Source organism: Panthera uncia, chromosome D1 (genome assembly GCF_023721935.1).
Source record: "Panthera uncia isolate 11264 chromosome D1, Puncia_PCG_1.0, whole genome shotgun sequence".
Lineage (NCBI taxonomy): Eukaryota > Metazoa > Chordata > Mammalia > Carnivora > Felidae > Panthera > Panthera uncia.
In genome coordinates, this window is record NC_064808.1 from 104595501 (window position 1) to 104620977 (window position 25477).

Sequence of the window (25477 nt, forward strand, 5' to 3'; positions counted from 1 at the left end):
TATTTTTGTAGCTCAGAACATTAACAAGAATTACCATAAAACAATAGCATTGAAAAAAAGGAAAGATGCTTCATGTTTATTGAGTATTTGTCTGTAGGCAGCTTTGTGCTAGATGCTTTCATATATTTTGTAAACAGTCCTTAAACTAACCCAGTAAGAGGTATTTATTGTTAAAATCCATTTTTAGGGGCGCCTGGGTGGCTCAGTCGGTTAAGTGTCCAACTTCGCTCAGGTCATGATCTCACGGTCCGTGGGTTCGAGCCCCGCGTCGGGCTCTGGGCTGACAGCTCAGAGCCTGGAGCCTGTTCCGGATTCTGTGTCTCCCTCTTTCTCTGACCCTCCCCTATTCATGCTCTCTCTCTGTCTCAAAAATAAATGTTAAAAAAAAAAAATTAAAAAAAAAATCCATTTTTATTATTAAGATCCCAGGAAACTGAGAATTAAGCCAAACAACTTTTCCCAGATTGCAGCCCTAGAAACTACAGAGAGTAATATTAAATTTTTTTAAAATGTTATGTTTGTTTATTTTGAGACAGAATGAGTGTGAGCTCCGGAGGGGCAGAGAGTTGGGGGGAGAGGGAGAATCCCAAGCAGGCTCCGTGCTGCCAGCACAGAGCCTGAAGCAGGACTTGATCCCACAAATCGTGAGATCATGACCTGAGCCAAAATAAAGAGCCCGATACCTAACCAACTGAGCCACCCAGGTGCCCCTCTACAGGAATTTTTACAGTGTAAATAACATCAAAAACTATATGCTATTGCAATATGAACGTTTAATCCCATTTTTATGTTGGGTAGCTTTCTCTGGTTTGAGTTTTTTGTAAGTATATGGTAAAGATTTTAAATATCCTGTAAGTTCCCCAACACTCTGGACTTTAAGAGCATATCCTAAAAAAAAAAAAAAAAAAAAATCAGTTCTCAGGAATTTTACCTGTAACTCTTAAGTATAGTAAGCGGTGGTGCCTTTTTTTTTTTTAATTTTTTTTTTTTAACGTTTATTTATTTTTGAGACCGAGAGAGACAGAGCATGAACGGGGGAGGGTCAGAGAGAGGGAGACACAGAATCTGAAACAGGCTCCAGGCTCTGAGCACAGAGCCCAACGCGGGGCTCGAACTCACGGACCACGAGATCATGACCTGAGCCGAAGTCGGACGCTTAACCGACTGAGCCACCCAGGCGCCCCAAGCGGTGGTGCTTTTATTGAGGGGTTGCTGACCAATCACGGTAATTTGGACATGAAAAAATTGGTTGTGGAAAAATAATTTCCACACTCACAGGAGTTTGCATAACCTTTATGAAATTTATTATAAATCACATTATTTTAATTCACTTTTAAATGTCACATGTTGTCAACTAGAACAGATTTAAGATAGTTTGTCCTTTTGGGGGCACCTGGCTGGCTCAGTCAGTGGAGCATGTGACTCTCGATCTCAGGGTTGTGAGCTCACTATGTTGGGTGTACAGATTATTTAAAATTTTTTAAAAATCTTTAAAAAAAAAAAAAGGAAATAAAATAGTTTGTTTTTTATTTAATACAAAGAAGATATAAAATCGTTCTTAAAAAGCTTCAGAGACTTTACAGATGTCCATTTCCACTCATTGCGTCGGATAGTCAGTGGCTTGAGAAAAGAAAGAAGTACAGCTTTGCAGGTCATTTTACAAAGTAGGCTTATTTCCTAGTTTCCAACATAAGGTCAACAGTTGAGAGAAAAGGTTTTTTCCTTGTTGATTTTGTGACCAAATTAAGTGATGACTTTTCTTCAGCCATATTCATTAACTTTTCTTCTTCCCTAGAAACATCAAATGATGTTCCAGCAATTATGTCATCTCTGTGGAAGAAGTTAGACCATACGCTTTCCCAGATCAGGTAATAAATAAAAAGCCTGTATAGTAAAGTTATCAGAACATGCATGATGATTTGGGAATGCAAACACATGCAGAAAGCTCTTCAGATTAAATCTTCTTATGACCCACACAGTGCACTTCTGTAATACTGATCTAATTTTAAATTTACTCCAGAGGTTATGGATATTCCTGTTTTTTATTGGAATAATTTGAAATAAAATACATATTTAATAAAATGTTTAGAAATAAGGAAATTGAGACTTACACATGTTTAATGATATTCCCAAAGTCCCTTAGCAATTTAGAGGCAGCTCTCTGGGTACAATATAAATCTAATCCAGCCTTGTGTGAATTTCCTTACACAGTTGAATCTTCATTACTCATGCCAAGAATTGATGTGTTGAATTCGTGCCTCATTGGTTCTTCCCCTGTAAAGAAACAAGCCTAAATAAAATGCTACTTGTGGAATCTTCTAATTTTGGAATGTTCTCATGGTACTAATATGCACCTTTTACTGAGGTCATGGCCATGTAATGCCCTACTGGTAAACAGCTCTTACCTAACTTGAGAGTATAGTATAAAAACAGTTTCTTACCCTTTCTCCCAGAGAAAGTGGAACACTCAGCATAAATGCAGCAGGGGCTTCATTTCCTTCCCAGTTTAAACTGCTGAAATGGCTTCAAATGCTTTCTGTCTAACTCTATCACATCTTATTTGGTACTCTTACCTTTATTCCCCCTTTCTTGACTTTTTTCCCCCCTTTCAAATAATCTTGAAAGACATTCACAATTAGCACCTATAAATATTTATAAGTTACTGAGATGTTTTGTTGAGATGCTACATAAAAATAAAAGGCTTTTAGTCAAATATTCTCCAAGATTGGTGTGTGTGTGTTATTAAAAATGCTTTTTCAATTTAGTAAGTTTTATTGCTCTTTTTCATAGAGACTAATTTAACAGATTTCCCAGGAAGAGAGCAGTGTCTGTGATTGGGTAACCAGTTCATAATAAAAGGAGAATCACCTTATACTGTGAATTTTCTTATATGTTTGCTTTCCTGTTTGCTTTCCTCCTTTGTTAGACACTGGATAAAATAGTTTTATAAGTAGTAAATTTGTTAAAAGCAGGATATCCTTTGAAATTAACTTCGGGATTCTGACATATTTATGTATGGAGTCCTATGTGAAATGAAGAATTTCTTTGTGAAGGTATCACTGTAGTGATAAAAGGTAATTAATAACTACAGAATTTTATCCGTGGCTTCCTTAAATATATAGACTTCTTAAAGTCAAGTCGAATTCTTAAAGGGATGTCAGAGTTCTCTAATGCTTACCGCATTGGATAAAAACTTGATTATTAAAATTCGGTGTGTGTGAGTGTGTTAACATGCCACCATTCTAAAGCAAGTAAGATTGGTCACCCCTCAAAAAAATGTGCGTATCTTTTTTATCTGAGAGAGGTCTATTATCTTTTAATTCAGTTTACTTCAGGTCTGACTGTTAATAAACTAGACCGTATCTTTTAACGTCTTTTTTATTTGTTAGGAGCATGCAAAGTTCCCCAGGGTTTGTTGCCAGTCAGAGAGGTAGGTATTCAGCTTTATAAATAATGTTTAGCATTAATTCAGACTTAAACTGTCAAATTTATGCTAAGTATATATTTTGTTTAAACTACCGCTCTTTGGAGCGCCTGGGTGGCTCAGTCGGTTAAGCGTCCGACTTCGGCTCAGGTCATGATCTCTCAGTCCGTGAGTTCGAGCCCCGCGTCGGGCTCTGTGCTGACAGCTCAGAGCCTGGAGCCTGTTTCAGATTCTGTGTCTCCCTCTCTCTCTGCCCCTCCCCTGTTCATGCTCTGTCTCTCCCTGTCTCAAAAATAAATGTTAAAAAAAAAAAAAAAATTTTTAACTACTGCTCTTTGAAGTACAGTTATTACCATAATAGGAAATTATATTGTAGAAAAGAGCATTTGAAGTACTCCCTGTTTTTTTTCATTGACTCTAATGTATTCATGTCTTTAATTCTCATTTCATTGGTTTGTTTCTTAATTTGTAGAGGTGTTATTAGTATGAATTACTAAAGAAATATACTCATAGATTTATAAACTTTGTGTATACAGTTGACCCTTGAATCACACTGCTTTGAACTGGGTGGGTTCACTTATTCATAATTTTTTTCTGTTAATAAATACAGTACAGGAATATGAATGTATCTTGGCTTCCAGTGACTTTCTTAATCACGTTTTCTTTTCTAAGGCTACTTTGTTGTAAGACTACAGTATAATATAACATACAGAATGTGTGTTCAATTGTTGGTTATCGGTAAGGCTTCTGGTCACCAGTAAGCTATCAGTAGTTAAAGTCTGGGGGGAGTCAGAAGTTGTATTTGGATTTTTGACTGTGCAAAGAGTCGGTGCTCTTAACCCCTGTGTTGTTCAAGGGTCAACTGTATGCATTTTAGTTTGTTTCATACGAAATTAACACCTAAAGTTAGTTGTTACTTTCAAGGGCTCTTTTTCAATCTATAGCTCTAACATGTTATTAAATAGTAGGATGTGTATCACATAGACTTGTTAAAATTGCCAGAGCACTCTGACACTGAGTTAATTTTTTAAATTCTCCTGTGTTGCAGTCCGAACAAGAAGTGGAATTGCAGAAATCAAAAGACAGAGAAAGCTGGCGTCTCAAGCGGCTCCCGTCAATTCAGAGTTGCTGACTTTAGCGTATCTTTCAGGACAATGTCCTGCTGCTACTCCTTCAACAGCCACACAGCTTGTCCGGTCAGCTGGCCAGATTACAGCTCCTGTGAGGTCAAATTTTGTAGTGGTTAACCATTCACAGTCACAAGACACTGTGGCCAGTGAGTTTAAATTTTGTTCTCTGAGTTTTGTTTTTAATCACATTGTGTAAATAGATGATATATTACTGTCTTTATAAATTGTAAAGTACTATAAACTGGAACAGACTTTGGGTAAGTTTGTCTTAAAGTGAGCATGTTGTTATACTTAGAAAACATTTTAATCACGTTGAGATCGTCTAGTATAGCTTGCTTGTTGTGTACTTGAAATGGTTGAAAACACCTGATACTAAGGGGCGAAAAGCTATTTAATAACAGAGTTGGGATTAAAATTCAGATGCCAGTTTCACTTAGACAAGTTTTCTTTCTCTTCTGTGCAGCTGAAACTTACTGCCATCCATTACATCCTCCCTCATTTCCATCTCTTCTCCAACCTTTTTTACACCCCGGGGTAAAAACATGTAGTATATATACACTATAGCGTACACTTAGTTTACAATTCTTACACTTCCTCCAATCTGCCATGTTTTGTTGAGACTGTGCTGTACTTAATTGTAAAACCTGAAGTCAGACAATGGGGCATCTGAGTGACTCAGTCAGTTGAGCGTCCAACTTTGGCTCAGGTCACATCTCATGGTTCGTGGGTTTGAGCCCCGCGTCAGGCTCTGTGCTGGCAGCTCAGAGCCTGGAGCCTGCTTCAGATTCTGTCTCCCTCTCTCTCTGCCCCACCCCCCACCTGCACTCTGTCTCTCAAAAATGAATAAATGTTAAAAAAAAATTTTTTTTTAATCTAGGGGACCATGTTTATAATGACAAAATACTGAAAATAATCTGAATCTTGTCTGCTCAAATGGTGGTCAGTGGACCAGAAGTATCAGTATCACCTGGGAGCTTGTCAAAAATGCATAATCTTAAAAAAAAAAAAAAAAATGCATAATCTTGGGGCGCCTGGGTGGCTCAGTCAGTCAAATGTCCGACTTCAGCTCAGGTCATGATCTCTCAGTTTGTGAGCTCGAGCCCTGTGTCGGGCTCTGTGTTGACAGCTCAGAGCCTGCATCCTGCTTTGAATTCTGTGTCTCCCTCTCTCTCTGTGCCCCTCCCCCACTTATGCTCTGTTTCTTTATCTCGCTTAAGAATAAATAATAATAACATTAAAAAAAGTTTAAAAACCTGAAGTCAAACAATAGATATTACTCATTCTAATATATTCTACAGTGCCTTGCACATAGTGAAGCATTCAGTGTATGCTAACTGAATTTAATATAAAATAATCATTATGTGATGCTGCTTATTCCATTAATTCAAGTTTAGAAAACTATTCCATGTCCTTGACTTAATACTTTTTTTCTTGAAATACAGCTGGAGAGTCTTTAAGTATCATTCCTGGTCCTCAGGAAAGGAAAACTCAAGCCAGTGTGATGTCTCCTGCTAGACGCAAAAGGTAAATGCCTTTTAAAAGGAAGAGTTTCTAATAACCATTAAAATTAAATAAGAATTACACCAGGATATTTACATTATGAATAAAATAACAAGAATGGACTCACTTCTTGGGATTATTTACTATTATATTCATTGCAAAATGCATTTTTTTCCCACATTTTAACCTCCTTGATATCTAGTTGTATCTTATAATCAATGGCTTATCACTGTTTTGTTGGAAATCTGTTCTTTCTAAAATAGTGCATAAAAATATGTCTTAAAATTGGTACTATCAGATTTTTTTAAGTAGGCTGTTTTTGAGTAAATATAAATAATACTGGCATTTTCACAAATAAATATTTAGAGTCTCAAAGTCAGAAATCTTTTCAGGAAGTCTTTGAGATCAAAGTTCTTTCTGTACTTAGCCCTGTGTCTTTGTTTGAAGGATATTTCAGAAAAGAGAGAATAGTTTTTAAATGCTTTTTCTGATTTCTTAACTGCCACGCCATGGGTATTTTTGTTACACTTTTTACTTGGTTGTCTCCCATTCAAGGCTGACCTCCCCCCCCTTTATTGTTTTAATAGTAAAATAACGATAACAGTATCTAACATTTATAGAAACCTTGGCCCTTTTTCTTAATTTATTTATTGTTTAATTTACATCCAGGTTAGCATATGGTGCAATAATGATTTCAGGAGTAGATGCCTTAATGCCCCTTACCCATTTAGCCCATCCCCCTCCTACAACCCTTCCAACCCTCTGTTCTTTAAAAGTCTGTTATGTTTTGTCCCCCTCCCGTTTTTATATTATTTTTGCTTCCCTTCCCTTGTGTTCATCTGTTTTGTATTGTAAATTCCTCATATGAGTAAAGTCATATGATATTTATTTTTCTCTGACTAATTTCGCTTAGCATAATACCCTCCAGTTCCATCCACATAGTTGCAAACGGCAAGATTGCATTCTTTGATTGCCGAGTAATACTCCATTGTATATATACACCACATCTTTATCCATTCATCTGTCGATGGACATTGGGTTCTTTCCATACTTTGGCTATTGTCGATAGTGCTGCTATAAACATCGGGGTGCACGTGCGCCTTCGAAACCACATACCTGTATCCCGTGGATAAATACCTAGTAGTGCAATTGCTGAGTTATAGGGTAGTTCTATTTTTAATTTTTTTGAGGAACCTCCTTACTGTTTTCTAGAGTGGCTGCACCAGTTTGCATTCCTGCCAGCAGTGCCAAAGAGATCCTCTTTCTCGCATCCTCGTCACCATCTGTTGTTGCTTGAGTTGTTAATGTTAGCCATTCTGGCAGGTGTGAGGTGGTGTCTCATTGTGGTTTTGATTTGTATTTCCCTGATGATGAGTGATGTGGAGCATTTTTTCCTGCGTCATTTGGCCATCTGGATGTCTTCTTTGGAGAAGTGTCTAGCTGTCTTTTGCCCATTTTTTCACTGGATTATTTGTTTATTGGGGTGTTGAGTTTGAGAAGCTCTTGATAGATTTTGGATACTAACCCTTTACCTGATAGGTTGTTTGCAAATATCTTCTCCCATTCCATCATTTGCCTTTTAGTTTTGCTGATTGTTTCCTTCACTGTGCAGAAGCTTTTTTATTTTGATGAGGTCCCAATAGTTCACTTTTACTTTTGTTTCCCTTGCCTCCGGAGACGTGTTGAGTAAGAAGTTGCTGTGACTGAAGTCAAAGAGGTTTTTGCCTTTCTCCTCGAGGATTTTGATGGCTTCTTGTCTTACATTGAGGTCTTTCATCCATTTTGAGTTTATTTTTGTGTATGGTGTAAGAAAGTGGTCCAGGTTCATTCTTCTGCATGTTGCTGTCCATTTTCCTAGCACCACTTGCTGAGGAGACTGTCTTTATTCCATTGGATATTCTTTCCTGCTTTGTCAAAGATTAGTTGGACATACAGTTGTGGGTCCGTTTCTGGATTCTCTTTTCTTTTCCATTGATCTGAGTGTCTGTTTTTGTGCCAGTATCATACTATCTTGATGATTACAGTTTTGTAGCATAGCTTGAAGTCCGGGATTGTGATGCCTCCAGCTTCGGTTTTCTTTTTCAGGATTGTTCTGGCTATCCGGGGTCTTTTCTTGTTCCATACAAATTTTAAGATTGTTTGTTCTAGCTCTGTGAAGAATGCTGGTGTTATTTTGATAGGTATTGCATTGAATATGTAGGTGGCTTTGGGTAGTATCAGCATTTTAACAATGTTTGTTCTTCCGATCCAGGAGCATGGAATATTTTTCCATGTTTTTGTGTCTTCTTCAATTTCTTTCATAAGCTTTCTCTAGTTTTCAGTGTATAGATTTTTCACTTCTTTGGTTATGTTTATTCCTAAGTACTTGATGGTTTTTGGTGCAATTGTAAGTGGGATCAATTCCTTGATTTCTCTTTCTGCTGCTTCATTGGTGTATAGGATAGCAAACAATTTCTGTGCGTTGATTTTATAATCTGCGATTTTGCTGAATTCATGGATTAGTTCTAGCAGTTTTTTGGTGGAATCTCTTGATTTTATAATCTGATTTTGCTGAATTCATGGATCAGTTCTAGCAGTTTTTTGGTGGAACCTTTTGGTTTTCCATCTAGAACATCATGTCATCTGCGAAGAGTGAAAGTCTGACTTCCATCTGGCCAGTTTGGATGCCTTTTATTCCTTTGCATTGTCTGATTGCTGAGGCTAAGACTTCCAATACTTTGTTGAATAACAATGGCGAGAGTGAAACCTTGGCCTTTTTATGAAGTCTTTTCACATACTTCACTTTATTCAATTATTTCATAAAATTAATAATACAGTTGGTCTTATCCCATTAAAAAGTAGGTCAAACAGTCAGAACCTACCTTGCTTCAGACCACATAGTAAGTGGTAAAGCTGGACCTCAGATTCATTTTTTATTAATCCAAATTTAGTAATGCTTTTCTGTTCTACTGCCCTTTGTTCCCACCACAAAGAGGAAAAATGCCTGGTGTTCCATGATCTTAAGATTTGTGTCTGCATATGTAATTATCATTGAATCTGTTTTACATGCTAGTTAAAAGACAAGCTTTAAAATGTGTTTCAGTGAATCTCAAAGGAAGAGTAACACTCTGTCTGGACCTCATTCAACAATACGGAATTTCCAGGATCCAAATGCATTTGCAGTAGAAAAAGTAAGTGACCTTACCAAGGTTTGCAACTTGAGACATTCCTGAGTTTTAAAATACTGATAGAGAAACGGGTATATATATTTAGTGTGTATATGCATTTGTGTGTTATAATATTTCTACAGCACTGTGCAGAGGAATTGCCATCAGATAGAGAGTAGTAAAATTTATGAGTAGGAGACAGTCCATTTAGATTAGGTCACATGAGCAAGTGCACCAAGTAAGAAACAGTGTAATGTTCCGGAAACTGTAAATATCTTGCGGGTGCTGGCTTATGCGATACAAAGGACATTTTACTAGAGGCAAATTATTTGAAACCTTGTATAAAAAGTTAAAGAGCTTGGAATTGTGTTTTGTAATCAGTTAAGAAAGGGTTGGTAAAGGATCTGTGAAAACAATTGTAAAGTGTTGTATTTGAGTATTAATACGGAGGGAGCCACAATTTCGGAGTTTCCACCTAGATTTATTAAAACTATCCTCGCTGTCATTTACTGGAAGCTCTACCCTATTCTTTTTTCTAATATTGACTTTCTTTTCCAGCAAATGGTTATTGAAAATGCACGAGAAAAAATATTAAGTAACAAATCTCTTCAAGAAAAGCTTGCAGAAAACATTAATAAATTTCTGACTAGGTAAGCTATGTGTGTTTAAAATGCTTCATTGTTTTCACCTAACTGAGAGCTATGGTAAAATTTTTCTTTCTGTATTACAGTGACAACAATATTGCTCAAGTACCTAAGCAAACAGAGAGCAACCCTACAGAACCAGAGACTTCAATTGATGAGCTCCTGGGACTTCAGGTACAGGTTACGGTGTGTGCATATAGTGCATATGCTCGTAGTGAACATTTTGGTTTCATTTCACATCCATTGCCAACAGATTAGATGTATAAAATTATTTAAAATAATAATTTTAGAGATCTTCTTTATCTAAATGTAATATAATGTGTTCCTGAAAATGTGCTAGTGAATTTTCAAATAATCAGTGTAAATTGCATTGTTTAAATGGTAAAAGGAGTAAGACATCCTAAGCCATCTAATATCTCCAGTTTCTCCATGTATCACTAAAGCTGTCTGCTGTAGCTATATAGCCCTTGTCCTGGATATCCAAGTATTTAATACTTTCAGGTACCTGAGTGGGTACATGGGTGCACAGGAAGCAACAATACGATACAGCGTATATTTAAATGAGATTCCTTTTATCTGCTACAGACTATGTTAAAACGTGAGGGAACAATGAAGTTCTACGTTAAAGATATTTAATGATTCCAAATAAAATGAACAAGACACTTGAAAAAGACAAGTTACTAACTAGTGTGACCGCTTACCGCTAACAGAAGGAAGGTGGGGCTGTAGTCACTTGGGCTGCTCAGTGATAGTGAAGATGGAGGACTGTAAGCTGGTGGAGGGAGAATACAATATTGTATCTTTGAGATCTGTTCCTGTGCAAATACTTTCTCAAGAGCGGCAGAGATTTGTGACTGTAGCACATCCTTTCACTTGGGCTCTCACGCAGTGTAATCCGTGCTTGTTGCCATGCCCACCAATTGAATTCATTGTAGCAGGTTTGCTTCAGATGAATTCTGGGTCAGACCACTGATTAATTTTATTTTATTTATTTATTTTTTGTCCATTCTTTCAGAATACTTTAAGAAAATTTTCTAGGCACCTGGGTGAGTCACTCAGTTGAGCATCTGGTTCTTGGTTTTGGCTCACGCCATGATCTCACGGGTCATGGGATCAAGCCCTGCCTGGGGCTCTGCGCTGTTAGCATGGAGCCTGCATGGGATTTTCTCTCCCTCTGTATCCCTACCCTGCTCAAACTTTGCTCTCTCCCTCTCTAAATAAATAACTAAATAAATAAATAATTTTTAATTGTGATATTTTCCCATAGTGAAATTCTGTAAATTTAACGAACTATAAGTTTTTTGTTTGTTTGTGTTTTGTTTTTTTTTTTTTGGTGGAGAGAGAGCATAAGTACGGGAGGGGGCAGAGAGAGAGAATCTTTTTAATGTGAGAGAGCGTAAGTAGGGTAGCGGGGCGGAGGTGGGGAGAGAGAGACAGAGAATCCCGAGCAGGTTCCACACTCAGCATGGAGCCCAACACAGGGCTTGATTCCATGGCCATGAGATCATGACCTGAGCTGAAATCACAAGTCAGCCACTCAACCACCCAGGCCACCCAGGCACCCAGAGAGAGAGAGAGAGAGAGACAGAGAGAGACAGAGAGAGACAGAGAGAGACAGAGAGAGATTCTTAAGTAGGCTCCATGCTCAGTGCGCTGTCCATTGTGAGGCTGGATCCCGTGAACCGTCAGATCGTGACGTAGGCTGACATCAAGAGTCTGATGCTCAACTGATTGAGCCACCCAGGCACCCCTAAATAACTTTTTAAAAGAATAGCAAGACATATTGCCCAACTGAGTAGTAAAAACATCAGATACACTAAGAAGTGATTAGTTGTATGAATAGGTGAAGTAGAAATTTTTAAGTAGTTAAAAATCTTTGTGACCTTGGAGTAGCAAGATATTTTTACACATAAAAAATTTAAAAGAAGAAAAAAGCTTCCTTAAAATTTAAAATACCTGCTTGTTAAAAGCATCATTAAAGAAAATATCAAACCACCAACTTGGAGAAAATATTCATAATACATTTATCTGACAAGTTTGTATCCACTGTATAAAAAGAGCCCCCACAAATCAATAGTAAAAAGATAAACCACCCATTTTAAGAAATGGGCAAAAGGCTGGGACAGACAAAAGAAGATAGAGGAATGGCTAATAAGTCTATAAAAAGATAACTTTATTTGTCATTTGGGAAATGAAAGTTAAGAATACAATGAAGGGTGCCTGGGTGGCTCAGTCAGTTAAGTGTCTCATTCTTTTTGGCACAATTCATGATCTCATGGTTTGTGTGAGTTCGAGCCCCGTGTCCGGCTCTGTGCTGACAGCTCAAAACCTGCTTGGGATTCTCTCTCTGCCCCTGTCCTGCTCATGTGCTTACTCTCGCTCTCTCAAAAAAAATAAGTAAACTTTAACAATAAAATGAGATACCCTTTCACTCACTACAGTGGCTAAAAAGTTAAAAATCTGACAATATCAAATGGAGACAAGGATATGAAACACCTGGAACTCTGAAAGATTGCTGATGGAGGTTATGAATGGTACAGCCTGCTTGGAAAACTGATAGTTTACAAAGTTATGTATCCACCTGTACACCTTCCTTTTGACCTAGCAATTACGAGGCTGCTTACCCAAAAGAAATAAGTATATGTTTACAAAAGGATTTCTGTAAGAATGTTCACCAAATGTCCATCAACAAAAAAAGGAATAAACAAACTTTGACAGCCATGAAATAGAATACTGGTGAACAGTAAGAAGGAATGAGCTATTAGTATATATAGCAACATGGATGAATCTTAAAACATGTTGATCAAGAAGATAGACTAACAATGCAAAGGGTGTGCTTCCATTTATATAAAGTTGTGAAACATGCAGCACTAATTTATGGTGATAGAAATCAGAAGTTGTTGCCCCAGTGAGGGTGAGGGGAGTGATTTGCCGAGAAGAAGAATTCTCTAGAAGAGGGAATGGTGTGTATAGGTATGTGAGTTTCTTGAGTGGTGGAAATGTTTTACTTTTGTTTTTTTTTGTTTTGTTTTGTTTTCCTTAAAGATTTTATTTTTAAGTAATCTCTACTCTCAATGTGGGGCCCGAACTCACAGCTCTGAGATGAGCCCTGGGTGTCATAAGACATGAATCAATCACTGGGTTCTCCTCTTGAAGCCAAGACTACACTGTATATTAACAAACTTGAGAATAAGAAATAATAGTGATAATAGTAATAAAATCCAGATTGACAATCTTTGTTTCTTAAACTAGAAAAAAAATAAGAGTCACAGTCTCCCCCGACTGAGACAGCCAGGAGCCCCATTTTAACGTTTTTTATTGGAGTAGTGGTTACATAGTCCTTAAAATTCTCAAAGCTCATTGAGCTGTGCTCATTGAGCACTTAAAATCTGTGCCTTTTGTTGTGTGTAAATTCTACTTTGATTTTTAAAAATAGTTAGAAGACTGATTGGAACATGTATTTCAGGATTCTTCTGGTTGTAACTTTTGAAGTTTAGAGTAAAACGATTGACCAGAAGAGTATATTTCATCAACATTAACTTTTATAAGAGTGCATCCACCATTTCATAATTTGATTACATTGAATCCTTGACATTATTTACATGACTGTAAATTTTCAAGTTCATGCATATAGAAATATTTGTTCAAGCTCCAGGCTTCCTCCCAAATCACATTTCATCAAGAATTGTTGATGTTCTCTGTACATCCTCATAATCAAAGTTGACTGGCTCTTTAACTTCAGACAGGTTCTTCTTTTCATTTTATGGCCATTTTTATTAAAAAAAAAAAAACAACCAAGTTTTTACCACTTCATGAAAGTTCCCCTTTAACTCTTGCTGCGTGTGAATTTCCTGTTCCACAGTATTCAAATGTACGCCTTATCAATCTTGAAAAATGCAACATTGCACCATGACTTATAAATAACTAAAATTGAGAATTTTAAATCTTCAACTATGAGAAGAGTAAATGAAGACCCTAGCCAGAATGTACTGAAACTTCTTTGAAATAATAATATTTTAGTTGACAAGACTTACCAGTTTTGCTTCTTAGTCTATATTTCTTTTATTTTTTTCTTTAAAAAAAAACATTCTATTTTCATGTAAAATTGATGCAAGTGGAAAATACATCATTTTATCTAGCTAGATTGCATACCCTCTGGCATACTACTCCAGCCTTTCACTGAGTATCTGTCCTATCCCTGTGTGAAGTAACAATCTAATCTGTTTGCTCCAACTTTTAAAGGAAACAAAGGTGGTGGTGATGGTGGTGTTTTACCCCAGTGACTTGTGAACTTGAAAAACCTCAGCACGTTTTTGTTGACTGCTTAAGAGTAGGATGTACCCTTCACCCTCTTGGTTCCTCACCAGCTTTGAATGCATTGTTTTAAAATGTGTTCAGTGTCATTCTGTTTAAATCATATTGGTCTCAAAAAGATGGTGAAATGTTTAGTAAACATGGAGATAATATTCAATTCAATAATCACAAATTAAGAGAACAGATTACTTTTATTCAATAGACTAACGATGCTTAAAAATTGATATTGCCCATTATTGTTAAGGGTTTGTTGGGGCGCCTGGGTGGCTCAGTCGGTTAAGCGGCCGACTTCGGCTCAGGTCATGATGTCGCGGTCCGTGAGTTCGAGCCCCGCATCGGGCTCTGTGCTGACAGCTCAGAGCCTGGAGCCTGTTTCAGATTCTGTGTCTCCCTCTCTCTGACCCTCCCCTGTTCATGCTCTGTCTCTCTCTGTCTCAAAAATAAATAAACGTTAAATTAAAAAAAAAAAAAAAAAAAGTTTGTACATTGTTACACAGAACAGGAACTCTCAACACAACTTCTGTGGAAAGCTACTTGGTAGTAGTCTTCAGAATTTTATTTTATTTTTTAAATGTTTATTTATTTTGAGAGTGGTGGGGAGAGAATCCCAAGTAGGCTCCCTGCTGTCAGCATAGAGCCCAGCACGGGGCTTGATCCCGTAAACTGTGAGATCACAACCCGAGCCAAAATCAAGAGTCGGATGCTTAACCAACTGAGCTGCTCAGGCTCCCCAGTTCTCAAAATTTAAAATTTTTTTTTTTTAACGTTTATTCATTTTTGAGAGACAGAGAGAGACCATGAGCAGGGAACGGGCAGAGGGAGGGGGAGACACAGAATCCGAAGCAGGCTCCAAGCTCTGAGCTGTCAGCACAGAGCCCTTTGCGGGGCTCGAACTCACAAACTGCTAGATCATGACCTGAGCTGAAGTTGGACGTTCAACCAACTGAGCCACCCAGGTGCCCCATTTTTTTTTTCCCCCCAGTTCTCAAAATTTTAAATGTGTATATCCTCCGGCTGCTTCTCATCAGTGGAATCGGTAATTCTGTTGGTAAGAATTTATTGTAAGAAATGAACAGATTCCGGGGCGCCTGGGTGGCTCAGCTGGTTAAGCGTCCGACTTCAGCTCAGGTCATGATCTCACGGTCCGTGAGTTCGAGCCCCGCGTCGGGCTCTGTGCTGACTGCTCAGAGCCTGGAGCCCATTTCAGATTCTGTGTCTCCCTCTCTGTCTGCCCCTCCCCTGTTCATGCTCTGTCTCTCTCTGTCTCAAAAATAAATAAACGTTAAAAAAAAAAATTTAGAAAGAAATGAACAGATTCCTAGATAGATTTTCATTGTGGTATTCACTACTGTAACTGAAAATTTGAAAAAATTCTAATATCCATCAGTGGTAATTGGCTAAATCGTGGCATAGTTAGCAAACAAAAAGCCTGTTACAAAGGGATTCATTTTTCTTACATAGATAGTGGATTAAACATTTAGTTTTGTACCCTACTACTAGACAGCATAAGGAAATTTTAAAAACTCACAAGAACAAAGGAAAGAGGATAGAAAAAGGAAAAAAGAAACTTACAGAAGTCAAAATGGACATGTAGTACTTACGAGATTCCGAGTTGTAAGCCAGTAAAGGCGAAGCTCAGGAAAAACCAACTTTACCACATAGAAATCCCAAAAAGCTTAGCACCAGTAGCTCCGAAAGCAGATGTAAAGATAGCTAAAGCAGGAAGACAACGTGCAACATTTAGGAGGTCGTAGTTAAAGTCTCAACATTGCCCCCATTCACACTGTTTACCAGAAACACATTTGTCAGCCCTAAACTCATCCACCAAGAAGTCTAACTCCCTCAAAACAAACAAACAAACAAAAAACTTAGTGGTGCCTAGGTGGCTCAGTCAGTTAAGCTTCCGACACTTGATTTCAGCCCAGGTCATGATCTCGTGGTTTGTGAGTTCAGGCCCCACATCAGGCTCTTCACTGACAGAGCAGAGCCTGCTTGGGATTGTGTCTCACTCTCTCTCTGCCTCCACCCTCTGCACACTCTCCCTCTTCCTTTCTCTCACAAAAATGTAAAAAAAAAAAAAAAAACTAAAAATACGGATAGTTCTGTGAGATTATTCTGTTGCATACCTGGTAATTGACAAGCTCCCTCCCTTAGCACAGAGTTTGCAGGTAGCTTTTGGCATGCTACTAAAATGTGAATGGACGTGCAAGGATTGTCTGACACTTAAGGAAAGCATTTAATATTAAAAGGCCAAAACAGGTAGATAAAAAGTGTGAGATTTTATACAGGAGGAGGCCAAACTAATAGGAAAATAGATGAGACTTGTGGTTACCAGAGGCAGGGCATTGAGAGTAGGGCAGTTGGATGAAGGCGGTCAGCACTGCGGGGTAATGTACAGCATGATGAGTCGTTAACACCGCTGTGTGGCATATTTGAAAATTGTTAAGAGAGTAAGTCCTAAGAGTTCTCAGAACACTTTCCCTGTTGCTATATCTGTATAAGATGATAGATATTAACCAAACTTACTGTGGTCATTATCTCACACCATATGTAGGTGAAGACATTATGCTGTGCACTTACTCGTTGCTGGATGTCAAGTTTTTAAAAAAGAACATTTATAGTGTGATTTTACTTATGTTTAATGTTTGGGAATATATGCACCAAGACAGTTAACTTTAGGAAGTTGAATGAGGGAACATTCATTTTCTGCTTTCTAGTCTTGTTTTAATTTATTTCACATGAGCCTAGTGTCATAATCAGAAGAAATTTTCCTGGAGGGAAATAATTATACATAGAAGTTGAGAGCTATCAGATATCCTATGATTATTTTGCTGGTATTAAACTATACTAATTGAGTTAGGATCACTCTTTTTTTTGCAGAGTGAAATCCATATGTCTGAGGAGGCTATCCAGGACATACTGGAGCAGACAGAATCAGATCCGGCATTTCAGGCACTTTTTGATCTCTTTGACTATGGTAAGTAGACCATTTCTTTCAAGGCAGTTAGAAGAAAAAAGTTTCCATTTCTTGGGCACCTTAACCAGACTGAAGCAAAATTCCCAGAGCATCTGGAAAAATATCCTATTTTCTTCAAAGCAAGTCTATGGCTGTGAAGGGTCTGGGAGGGGGGGAGGGGGGGGTTTTTCCTTAAATTTAAGCTATAAAAATGGAAAACATTTTGTATTTTGTTTTTTGTGTGGGCATTTTTGCCAGTCAGCACAAATATGTTGAGGTTAACACATACATTATATTAAACACAATTGGGTAGTACAAAAGGAATGCAAGAAATTGGCTATTGCCCTCAATTTTACGGTCTCATGCAGTATTCTCAGAGTTAGTCTCCAGACCAGCATTATCAGCATTATCTGAGAACACGTTAAAAATGCAAATTCTTGGACTCTCCAGATGATTCTGATGTAGGCTAAAGCTTAAGAACTACCAGTCTGTTACAAAAATCTTTGGTTTTGTCCATGATATACAAGGCTATATCCAAAAGACATAAAGTTAAACATTTGATGGATCACCATTAAGTTGTATTAACTGATGCTTTTTTTATTTTGATCATTTAACCAGTTATTTCCCTGTTCCCTTTCTAACAGGTAAATCCAAGAACAATAAACAGGTATCCCAAGGCATTTGCAGTCCACATCTGGACACCAATCCCAGTGTAGTGTTAGCAGATGAAACTAATCTAGCAGTTAAAGGTTCTTTTGAATCAGAACAATCTGGTAAGAATAAGTTTTTTTCTTTTCATTAAAGAAAAAATCCCAAGTCTTTTAGTAATTTAATTAAAAGGAGAATTTTTAGTACTCATTCTTTCATAATTGTTGACCTGCGCAATTTAGCATTAATAGAATTGACCAGTTTGACAAAAGTCTATATAACATTTAACAGTTTTTTGTGTGTTACAAGTCCAAATCTCTGCTATGTAACGTTGGTGTGTGGTATTAATCATTTAGCCTGGTAAGCAAGTGCACTGAGTGCTCAAGATCTATATCTTACTTGCTTAGAGATTATATACTGTAGTGATAGTCTTGAATTCTGGATATTAAAACATTTTAGGTCATATTCCTATGTTTCTACTGAATGTTGAATGTTGCACACAGTAGACAGTAACATCAAATGCTGATGATGCACAGTGTACTTGGCCCATTTCACCGTGAAAAATATATCAGATAAAGTAAGGTTGATAGAAATGGTAAAAGTTGAAAAGCCAGCTATTGTGAAAACAGCTGCATGTGTGGGGCCAGTTTTACATACTGATAAACATTGGATGTTCTGAAACCCATATACTTTTTCCTTCATTGTGTCATTTGTTTTCCAAGAGGTTTGAAAAACAGTCTGGCAGTTACTCAGAAAGGCATCAGTAATTAAAAAAAAAAAAAGAAAAAAAGTGCCTGTGAATTTTTTGAGACTCAGAAAATGTGAGATACGGTTTTTCAGACCTGCCCTTTCCGTTATGTCTGAGATGCGTTACTTCCTTGGCAAAATAGGTCTTACAGTAAACGTGACTCCCTCAGAAAGCAACGCATACTCCCTATCTGTCTCTTCCATCCTATTTTGCAGGTGATCAGTCTGGGCAGCCCCCATTTTGTACATCCTACCAAAATGAAGACACATCCAATGCCTTGAAGAATGGCAGCAACCACGATGAGCTTAGACCAGAAGCACAGGAACACTTTTCTCAGATAGGCTCTAATGTCCAGAAAAAGGCATTTAAAACGGGTGTACCTAATGAACAGAAGTGTAACCTCGATATTTCCTTTGAATCTGTGCCTCATTTGAATGACTTTAACCAAAGAGTAAATTCTGATGCCGAATGTAATCAGCGTTGTGCCGAATTATACACCCATCAGATGTCCACTGAAACCGCCATGGCAATGGAGGTCGGAAAGAGTTCTCTGTTGCCGGATGCGCCACGTGATTCTCCATTACAGCCTGATCAGTCTGGTATACCAGTAACGTCATTTGTTTCCCTCGGGGGGGAAACTAACAGTGAAAACTTCGTTCTCTCTGGGAAGAGTTCTCAGCTTTTATCCCAAAATATTCCATTAACTGGAAAGACATCTAAAACAAGTCAGTTTTGTGAAAGCTCTAACAACACAGGAAGACTTAAAACTAACCTCCCTGGTTCTAAGTCACCAGACCCTAAAGAGATTCTGCAGAGTGAGACTGAGATTCACAACGGATTGCCGGTCACATCACAACAACATGTGGATTGCCATGATAATTCTCCACTTCAAAGCAAGATATTACCTGTATCGGTTGAAAGTTCAGGTTTAAATATATCCGAACAAGTAGACATTTGTCTGGAAGATACAACATCTTCGGTTAAACAGCCGCCTGATGGTTCATCATCTCTTGAGTTAAATCACGCGGAAGAACATGAAACTCAGCCTTCAAGGTCTGAGAAAGTTGCTGGCGGTTCGCAAGAGCCTTCATCTTTAAAAGAAGATGGAGATAGTATTTTTCTCACTTTAAGTGAGAATGGTAACTGTGGGGAAGTTGCATTGATTGCTCCAGAAGGTGACCCTGTAGAAGATAAACGTGCTGTTCTGTCAGAATCTGTGTGTTCTTCAGTGGGAGGTTCTCATCCTGAGTCCCAGAACACCAGCGACAGACCTGGTGTTGACAGCTCAGCAGACGTTGATGCAGCAAATATTGTCTCTCTCAAAATTATCATTAGTGATGATCCATTTGTTTCCTCAGATACTGAACTGAACAGTGCTGTTTCTAGTATCAGTGGGGAGAACCTGCCGACTATAATACTGTCCTCTCCCACTAAGTCCCCTGCCAAAAATGGAGAATTGGTTAAGTGCCTGTCTTCAGAAGAAGCCCCAGGCGCTCTCACATCTGCGGAAAGAACGGGGGATTCAGCATCGGTGGAACAGAGCCTCTTGGCCCTCAAACCCGAAGACTCCGCAGTGAATGCTCAGAGTGAAGGCAGCGTTGCTTTTTCAGCCAGTGCCCCACCGTGCGTCTCCAAGGATGGCGGATACATACAGTTGATGCCAGCTACAAGCACAACTTTTGGAAATTCAAATAACATTCTGATAGCTACGTGCGTGACTGATCCAACAGCCTTAGGAACCACTGTCAGTCAGTCTAATGTGGTGGTGTTGCCTGGAAATTCCGTACCTGGGACTGCTCAGCCCCCGCCGCCTCAGTTACAGACACCGCCAAGGTCAAACAGCGTATTTGCTGTCAATCAAACCGTGTCACCCAGCTTTTCACAAGGTAACTTCAAGAACACGTTGAAGTTCACGTCTCTGGAATGGTATCTCATTTCTCTTGCGTGTGCAGTTACTGACTAGCAGGTGATAAATCATGGATATATAGTGTGAGAAAAGACTGAAATTTGTGTTGATGCTCTTGTTTTCTCTCCCTAATTCATTCATTCAGACCTTTTTTTAAATCTAGTGGTAAGTTATGGAATTCATGGAGAGCCTGGGTGGTTCAGTCAATTGAGTGTCCGACTCTCGACTTTGGCTTAGGCCATGATCTCATGATTTGTGGGTTTCGAGCCCCACGCCAGATTCTGCACTGCCACTGCGGAGCCTGCTTGGGATTCTGTCTCTCCCTCTCTCTATCTGCACCACCCCCCCCCCCCAGATAAATAAAGTTTTTTTTTTTTTAAGTTACAGAATTCACTGGTTTCAGTGATTCTTGGAGATGGAGCTGATGATACATCATTCATGTACCTTTCCTTATATATTGGTTCCCAAACTCCTTTCCCTTTTTTTTTTATATTGTAGGCATGTAATAAGATGTGACTAAATGTGAACAATCAACTAGCAAGCATGATGGTCCTGCTTGAAGTGCTGTTTAAAATAACATAAAAGAGGGGTCAGAATTAGTAGAGAATGTGGGACTTGAGCTGAAGCTCAGAGAAATGAAGTAGTAATTGGAGTAAAGGAGGGGAATTTTTTTTTCTTTTTTTTTGGAAGGTTCATGCATTTATTTTGAGAGTGAGAGCAGGGGAGGGGCAGAGAGACAGAATCCCAAGTGGGTTCCATGATGTCAGCACGGAGTCTGACAACGGAGCTCAATCCCACAAGCTGCGACATCATGACCTGAGCCAAAATCAAGAGTCGGATGTTTAACAGACTAAGCCCCAGGCATCCCAAGGAAGGGAATTCTTAAGTGTAAGTAGGTATTTGAGAGACTGAAGTGAGTGTTTGTGAAAGTGAGATCCACCTGACAGGAACTGTTAGTGACTCTAAGGAAGTTTCACTTGTGCGACAGGGATATATGAGGATAGCCACAGACTATATTGTTGATTTCTAGGGAGCATATAGCCATTGTAATTTCCCCCCATAGTTTTGACGGTTTGTACACTTCCCTGGACTCTTTTTGACAAGTACCATTAGAGGTTATAGGTTGGAGTTCTGAGCGAGTCTTGAGCCATAAACATTCAGTTGAGACCCTAATTTTCTGGTATAAGATTGAAACTTGAAGCCTTCACCATCAATTTTCTGATCAGTTTCACTATTCTAGCCAGACAGTCAACATATAACTATAATGTGATCTCCTGGCTGTGAAGTCTAATGAATTACTCGTGATACTTACCTCGACCAAATGCTGTAAGATTGCTTTGTATGTTTGTGTGTGTACATATGTATTACAGGCCTGAGGTCTTTTATTTTTTTACAGTTTTCACACCATGAACTCATAGGCAATGGACTCTGGCAGCTCAGGCTCCTTTCCCTTGGTTCTCACAAAGTGTGTTTCTCTGGGTGGGGCAGGCTGGTGCTGCAGTTGAACCCAAGTACCTTTCTGTGTGGCTTCCTGCTTTATCTGTTCGTTTTCCTTCACACACTTCAAGAAGCTATCTCGGTTCTTTGAGCGCTTAATGTGCTCAATATGTACATTATTTCTGGGTGAGAATCTTGACCTTAACTTACTCATCACAGTGCCAACAGCATGCCAGGTACCATTGTAGACTGTTGAGTTTTGCCCTGTTAACAGTTGTGGGGCATTCCCTTTTGAACAGTGCCCATTCGCTTGATGTCCGCAACATCACCTTTCTTGTAGATTTGCATGAATGTGTCCAAAGAACAACTCCGTATTTTCTGAAAGGCCTAGAGAATATATAGGGGGTACTCCCCCTCTTTCCCTTTGTGTTGGTCCTTTGCGTGAATTACTGGAAGATGGCAGTTCTGGCCGAAAGGGCCATAAGATTAATAATTCAGGTTGCCTTTTTCTTAATTTGTAGCCTTGCTATTCCTAATTTTTTTTTTTTTTTTTTTTTTTTTTTTTTTTTTTTTTTTTTTTTTTATTTTTGGGACAGAGAGAGACAGAGCATGAACGGGGGAAGGGCAGAGAGAGATGGAGACACAGAATCGGAAACAGGCTCCAGGCTCCGAGCCATCAGCCCAGAGCCCGACGCGGGGCTCGAACTCACGGACCGTGAGATCGTGACCTGGCTGAAGTCGGACGCTTAACCGACTGCGCCACCCAGGCGCCCCTCTATTCCTAAATTTTTTTAAGGAGAGTAGATTCTAAGGGAAAGAGATACAATTTTATAGAATTTATTTTAAATTAATAATTACTTTGGAGTCTCTTGTTTATGAGAAGCTTACTGAGATTTTTTTTTCTTTTTTTTAAGGATCTGCCATCATAATTGCCTCTCCTGTCCAACCTGTACTCCAAGGAATGGTGGGGATGATCCCTGTATCTGTGGTTGGACAGAATGGAAATACCTTTCCTGCTCCTCCTCAGCAGGTAAGATTTTTTAATTGAAAATGGCACAGTGATGCTTCTCGAACGTAGTATAGTTAACGGCTGCTTCTCTTCTAGGTCCTTCATATGCCTTTGGCGGCACCTGTATGCAGTAGAAGTATCCCTCAATTCCCCATCCCTCCAAAGTCTCAGAAGACTCAGGGACTGAGAAACAAGCCTTGTACAGGTACGTTTTTAAGTTCATTAATGTCAGTTTTATGTTCTCTATGTGCATTTGTTTGCAGCAACGCCACAGTATTTTCTTTTTGAATACTTGTCTCATTCCCAACAGGTGATTGTCCAACCTTTGCTTGAAGTTTTTTTTTTAGTAATAAAAACAAAAAAGGCAAATGGAACAAAATAGAGTTCGGAAAGAGACCATGTACTTAAGGAAATTTGTATGTGGTGGAGGTAACATCAGAAGTCAGAGAGAAGGGGAAAGATTGTTTAATAAATTAATTTCATTGGCCATTACATACATTATAGGAAAAACTTTACATCCCTTCCTCATGCCATATACATAGGTGAAAGGTGAACTCCAAGGTGATTAAAGACCTAAAAATGTAAAGCAAAACAATTAAACAGTAAAAGAAATGTAAGAGAATGGCTTAATGGCACAAGGATAAAAGGATTGCTTTAAAAAATGAAAAAAAAACCCATCATTATAAGTGGAAAAAGTTGATAGCACTGACTACTCCAAAATTAAAGATTTGTGTTCCACAGAAGACACTGTGTACAGAATAATACCCGATCTTCATTTCGGGGTTGCATCTAGTTCTCAGACTTCCCATCCTCGTGGATGATGAATGCCTGTGGTGTCAGCCTGGCCCGCAGCCTAACCTGCATGATCCTTAGACCCCTCCATCTCCAAGTCTGTATGTGTGTGCCAGTCAGCCTCTCCCGTACCTCTTCCCCACATACCGGAGAACCTCGGCCTCCAGTGTGAGTTCCCATTACTTGAACTTTCACACTCTTTCCCATCCCCCTTCAGGCTCTTTCTGACTTCACAGCTCTTCTCACGTCTCTTCAGTCCCCACCCTCCTCCTGTCAAGCCAGCACTCTTTTCTCCCACCTCATCAGTAGGAAGCTGCATTTTCTCACATCCCATTTGGTGTGTACCTGTTCTTCCAGAATCATTCCTCCCTTTCCTTTCTTTCTTACAGGAATAATGATCTCGCTCTTCCTAAGGTTAATGCAGTCTGCCTGCATCTTGTGTCCTATGTATGTCTTAAATTTTTCTTGTTTGGATCCTTCCCTGTCTGGCTGTAAAGTTCCTTGGGTTTGTCTCACCTGCCAGCCCTTTGTTTATCCCCAACACTTCCGTCTCCCATTCTTTATTCATCCATGTTTTTGTCTTTTCTCCTGTTTCCACTACAGCTGTTTAAATGGAGATCATCAGTGGCCTCCTGATAATGTCATATGCTTTGCATCGTTTCCATTCTAACCTTATTCCCTCTAGCACTTGATACTGTTGGTGGCTTTTGGACCCACCACTCAGTGCACTCCTGCTCTCGTGCCTAACTCAAGACCTTCAACTTCGACATGTCTTGGCCTCTCACCTCTTCCCTGTCAAAGACCTCCTCCTCTCCCTGCTTTTTTCTCCTTTGTTGATGTCACCATTGAGTCTTCCTTCACCCTTCATGTCTCTGTGAATGCCCATCCTGGTCTCCTGACGCCTCTCTCATCTCTTACCTGGAGTATTTGTAGCCATGTATGTAGAATTTCTCTTTGCAGTTTTCTTGCTTCTCTAGTCCATCTTCTACACTACTGCCAGAATGACTTCCTGAAACATAAATCGATTTATGCACCTTCCCTATTTTAAACTCGTAAGGATTCTCCATGAAACCTTCTGCACAGGGGCGTCTGGGTGGCTCAGTGAGTTGAGCGTCCGACTTCGGGTTTCAGCTCAGGTCATGATCTCATGGTGTGTGAGTTTGAGTCCTGTGTCAGGCTCTGTGCTGACAGCGCACAGCCTGCTTAAGATTCTCTCTCTCTCAAAAAAAAAAAAAAAGATTCCCTCCCTCCCTCCTTGTCTCTCAAAATAAATATATATATATATATATAAAAAAAGAAACCTTTTGCATAATGCACAAGGTCCTTTATGAGTTCATCTCTGCTTTTCTCTCTAGCTTCGTATCTTGCTACTCCCCACATCAGTTCCTAAGTCCTTGGAAATTAAAATATGGCTATTAAAACTCCATAGCTGGTGCTCTGCCTGACATACGCTTGCAAATATGAGAGTTAAATGGGCAGAATTTCAAAATAGGCATTAATATATTGCTTTCTTTAGTTTTCTAAATCTAAGGAGTACCCTTAAGTGCTATGTTGAACATTGTAATCGATAAATCCAGAGACTGGATTCATAATATTTGCCTGAAGTTGGAAACAAGTCATTTGCTCCATGTGTGTATTTCCTCTGTAAAATGGATGAGTGACTGTCTTTTATATAAAATTAGAAGCTGCTTTTTACACCCAGTATGTGAGAGTACTTCATTTGTACATTAGCGGTCATTTAAATTTTTCTCATGATGTGTGATACTGTGGTCTGTTCCATTTCCTTTCAGAGTAATGTACTCTTTCTCTCAGGAATGTTTCTC

General features: G+C 38.9%; 1 protein-coding gene across 3 annotated transcripts in view; it reads left to right on the forward strand.

The window, feature by feature from the left end:
- Positions 1–25477, forward strand: part of LOC125910205 (protein NPAT) — a 57035-nt gene that overhangs the window by 23476 nt on the left and 8082 nt on the right. For 2 of the 3 annotated variants that reach the window (XM_049613957.1, XM_049613954.1), the window contains 12 exons: positions 1796–1868; positions 3390–3430; positions 4473–4700; positions 5997–6078; positions 9137–9224; positions 9759–9850; positions 9931–10018; positions 17039–17135; positions 17759–17887; positions 18726–20396; positions 22768–22883; positions 22959–23067. In XM_049613957.1, the coding sequence (XP_049469914.1) occupies positions 1796–1868; positions 3390–3430; positions 4473–4700; positions 5997–6078; positions 9137–9224; positions 9759–9850; positions 9931–10018; positions 17039–17135; positions 17759–17887; positions 18726–20396; positions 22768–22883; positions 22959–23067 (2814 nt within the window). Of the gene's footprint in view, positions 1–1795; positions 1869–2211; positions 3431–4472; positions 4701–5996; positions 6079–9136; positions 9225–9758; positions 9851–9930; positions 10019–17038; positions 17136–17758; positions 17888–18725; positions 20397–22767; positions 22884–22958; positions 23068–25477 lie in introns of those variants that run through there. The other variant, XM_049613965.1, reaches the window with a different exon arrangement.